At 32.4% G+C, this 4007-nt stretch overlaps 1 protein-coding gene across 1 annotated transcript; it reads left to right on the top strand.

The window, feature by feature from the left end:
• Positions 1–492: 492 nt before the first annotated feature.
• LOC120355863 (death-associated protein kinase related-like) lies at positions 493–1619 on the top strand (the record flags this gene model as incomplete). The annotated part of the gene is given in 1 exon segment (XM_039444599.1): positions 493–1619. A coding segment is annotated over 1 exon segment (227 nt), but the record flags the coding sequence as incomplete, so codon positions are not given.
• Between the last annotated feature and the right edge of the window lie 2388 nt (positions 1620–4007).

Raw genomic sequence — 4007 nt, forward strand, 5'->3', positions numbered from 1 at the left:
TTATTTCTTCTTTTGTACATTTAGAATAATATTTTTCATTTATTAATTTATTATCATTTTGTAATTTCGCAATGTTGTAATGTTATAAATGCAATAGGGTTTTCAAGACCTGGCATGTGATAAATAAATCAATCAATCAATCAATTTCCCTTTTTTCTTTATAGCTCCTCCATCTTTTCACTTTTATTTTTTACAATATTACTTTATTATTGTTAATATTCATCAAAAAATCTTTATTTTCACTCCTCCCATATTTTTTATAGTTCCACTATCTTCATAATTCCCTTATTCACCATGGATTGATTGTTGGTGGGAAGATGATTTCCCTGTAGACACAGGGCAATTTTACTTTTCCACCGGTTGCAAGTTCTAGACGAGCGGGGAGATTTCGTTTCTTTATTGAGAAATTTCTCTCCCCCATCGCGGTACAGTTGGCAGCCGTGCAATGTACAGTTGTCAGCCAGAGAAACGAAACAAGCGTCGCCCGCTCAGAGCGAGTTGGAGCGTCATAGAGTGAGGAGGTCTCTACGACCGTCGCGATCCCTAGTTTGAACTTTGTTGTTTTGTGTGCTAAAAACGGTGTTTTCGTCGAAAATCTCTTTGTTTTTGAGTGTTTTCCACCTTGAAAATCTCCGTACAGATTCTACTTCGAAGAAACCTGCACAAGACAACGAGTTTTAGCTTCATTTGTAACGGTTTGTAGTGACTTCCAAGTGTTGTAAAAGTTGTTTGAAGGGTTTAGGTTCCAATTTATCCAATAAATATCACAAAAAGTTTGTGCGTGAATTCTTTGGTGTGCTAATACCGTGGACAGAAACATAGGTCACAATATAACACTTGTGTCTACAGTTGTGTTCTATTTTGATGGTTTAAAACCATTGTGTGGCAGATATTTGGGTACAACAAGGGTCTAAACCTGTGGATGTAGACCTCTGCATCAACCTGTATATTTAATGCACAATCTGTTAAAAGAAACATAACTTAAGATCCTCCTTGCAACACAAAATTTGCACCCAGCTAGTTATCAGAGTTTTGTTGAGGTTTACAACCTAAAACCCTTTTGCAGAAATTTGAGGACATTGAGGGTTGAAATTTGTGTTAGAAGAGAACTTCTGCAGGAATTTGTCGGTTTCAGACGGATCTTGTTGTTGGAGACATTACATGTGCCCTAAGTCCCACAGTTTTTGTAAGGGGTAAAGGTTTTGCTATTTTGGTGGTTAAAAATCACAATTTGTGGGGCAAACGCATTCCCCCACTAGCCACGTTAGAAAAACTGCAGGCATATGTTAATTTCAGGCACTTTTTCACAAGGACAACATTATCTGATAGATAAGTGACACAACACATCTAAAAAAATCCAGGCGTTTGTAGGGGTTTCACAATTTCTGAAAAATGCGGGAAGTTTTGGGGTTCTCGACAGCGGGTGGTGGTAAACCCCTGAAAGGGGAAACAGTGGCCTTGGAGGCTAGTGAGAAAATGGACATCAGTGGTTTGGGGTGTAGTATAAAACCCTCAAGCATCCCTGGATATTTGGATTTGACACCTGAACAGGCGAGCAGACTGATCAAGACTGAACCATTGACGGATTACTATGACGTTGAGGAGGAACCATTTGCAAGGTGAGGCAACACTGCAAACTTATCTATTATATCTTCAATTTTTCTCTGCTAAGGATGTTGATCGCATAAACCTTATAGTGAGATTCAATGAATTCAAACTGTTACCATTGCTGTAATAGGAGTCATTGAAGATGATATTTATTTATTCAGGCCTATTTATTTATTTACTCATACAAAAATGTGTGGGAGCAACGATCTGTTGTTTATGATGATAAACAATATATTATATTCTGATAATATGGATAATGCTGAACAATCTGTTGCCAAGTTATTTGGCCCTGCAAAATTATTTCTTTAATATCTGAATATTTCCTATTTTAGTGATAATAATGTGAAATATTTCTTCTATGTTTGGTTTTGAAGATTTAAAAATTAACTTTGTGAAAATAAAGTCTGAACTTTGACACAAAATTAAAATTTTTACTTTGACTGAAAATTCTTTTTAAGTGAACAACTACAAGACTTAAACTATTTCGGACTATGTGTAACCTTATCTAAATTTGGGAGAAGAAAAGCACAAGGTTACCTTATTTTTTCTCTCCCTATCATTTTGATGATGTACACTTATTGTATGTATCAATGAAGATTAAAGAAAAAAGCAAATACAAAAATAATACATTATAAAGCAATGAAAAACATTATAGACCATTAAAAAGTAGGGTAATACAAATTATAAAAATTTAACATTTTAAACATTGATAAACATTATAAAATATATAAACATCCTAATACTTCGATCAATAGAGTACAATAATACGAAGATGAATAGCCTATTCAAAGTGAAAAAGCAAATAAATAAATTGATTTCTCTATACAATTATTTTATTTATTCATTTATTTTTGTGCAAAATTTAATACCAACAAATACATCCCCATTGTCACAGTTATAGGCCAATTAACCGGTTTTAGGAAATACTCAATTCTCAGTTTGTTTACAAAATATTAATAGGTCAAAATTTTGAACGTGTCCAATCTATGCAGGTTATAACAAAGAGCCAAGATAAGAATAGATAAGAGTCTGCCATTATTTCACTGTGCTGTATAAACAACGTCATTATAATTTAAAGTCAATAGATGGCATAATATTTTACTGAGACGGGTTTAATTTCTGAATTCTTAGAGAATGACTCTCTTATTTCATCTTCAATTATATTGTTCTAGATTCGAGTAACGATCTCCAATCATATTGTAATTTTTTCAATTAATTGTGTGATATTTTTTAAATTATTATTAAACGAAAATCCCAATTAAATGCTGTAAATCACCCCGAAGACTTCTGCTACTGCAAATATTGACAACAGGGTAAACAGATAGATGGAAATACTTTTTGGTTTTATCTAGTTTTTTAATCATCAAAATCTAGAATTCCTTGTTTTTGTTGTTTTTAAGTGAAAATGGACTAAGGGCCGTTTGCATAGTGCCAGTTTAAACTAAATTTCATCTTAAACTGGATTAAATCTATATCAAGTATCATTTGTTGTAATGTGATCCATTTTGAGTTTAAGCCAACAGCTGATTGAATTCAGTTTAAGCTTTCACTGTGCAAACAGCCCCAAATGTCGTTCAGCGAGTTTTCTCAAATATGAGACCTAGAAGTGCAATCGAATCTTTATATTATCATAAACCTACTAAGTTCCAAATTTCGTGAAAATCGTTAGAGCCGTTTTTGAGATCCGTTAACATAAATAACCGATACATAAATACAGAAATTGCTCGCTAATATATGGATAATAGCTAGAGGGATAAAATATATACGTATACTGTTTTTCAAGATTACAATGGTATAGTAGATATGGAATCATTTGATGAGGTTTCATATTATAACTTATAAGCATGTTATAAGTTACTATTATTTATGATTTTGGAATTTCACTTTGTTATAATTTCATTGAACATATTATTATTCATATTTGTTTATGTATTGGAGCCTAATAAATTAAATGTATTTTTTAATATCACTCAACTAGTTAATAGCTAGAGGGATAAATAGATGGATACTGTTTTTGTGACATTGTATTTTTAAATAAATAAATAAAAAAATAAAGCTTCTACTTTCAACAATGCACAGTTTAAAGTGGACCTCTATATAGCTAGATTATTCTAGTATATGTTGTAAATAACGTTATGATGACGTAATATAAGATGATGCTTTAAGGAATAAAGTAGTGAATGTTGAAATGATATCATGAATCACGGCGTGAAATACGTTTTGAAACAGTGAATGATTCAGTTTGTTTGGCTGATTCTAATAGGTGGGTTAATTCTACCGGTTGTCTTATTGATGATGTAGCTGATAAGTTTCCTCATTCTATTTCTACTACTTCTACTTCTTCTTCTTCTTCTCCTTCTTCTTCTTCTTCGCTTCTCTTTCTTCTTCTTATTTCTGCT

This window comes from Nilaparvata lugens, unplaced genomic scaffold (assembly GCF_014356525.2).
Source record: "Nilaparvata lugens isolate BPH unplaced genomic scaffold, ASM1435652v1 scaffold5020, whole genome shotgun sequence".
Taxonomy (NCBI): domain Eukaryota; kingdom Metazoa; phylum Arthropoda; class Insecta; order Hemiptera; family Delphacidae; genus Nilaparvata; species Nilaparvata lugens.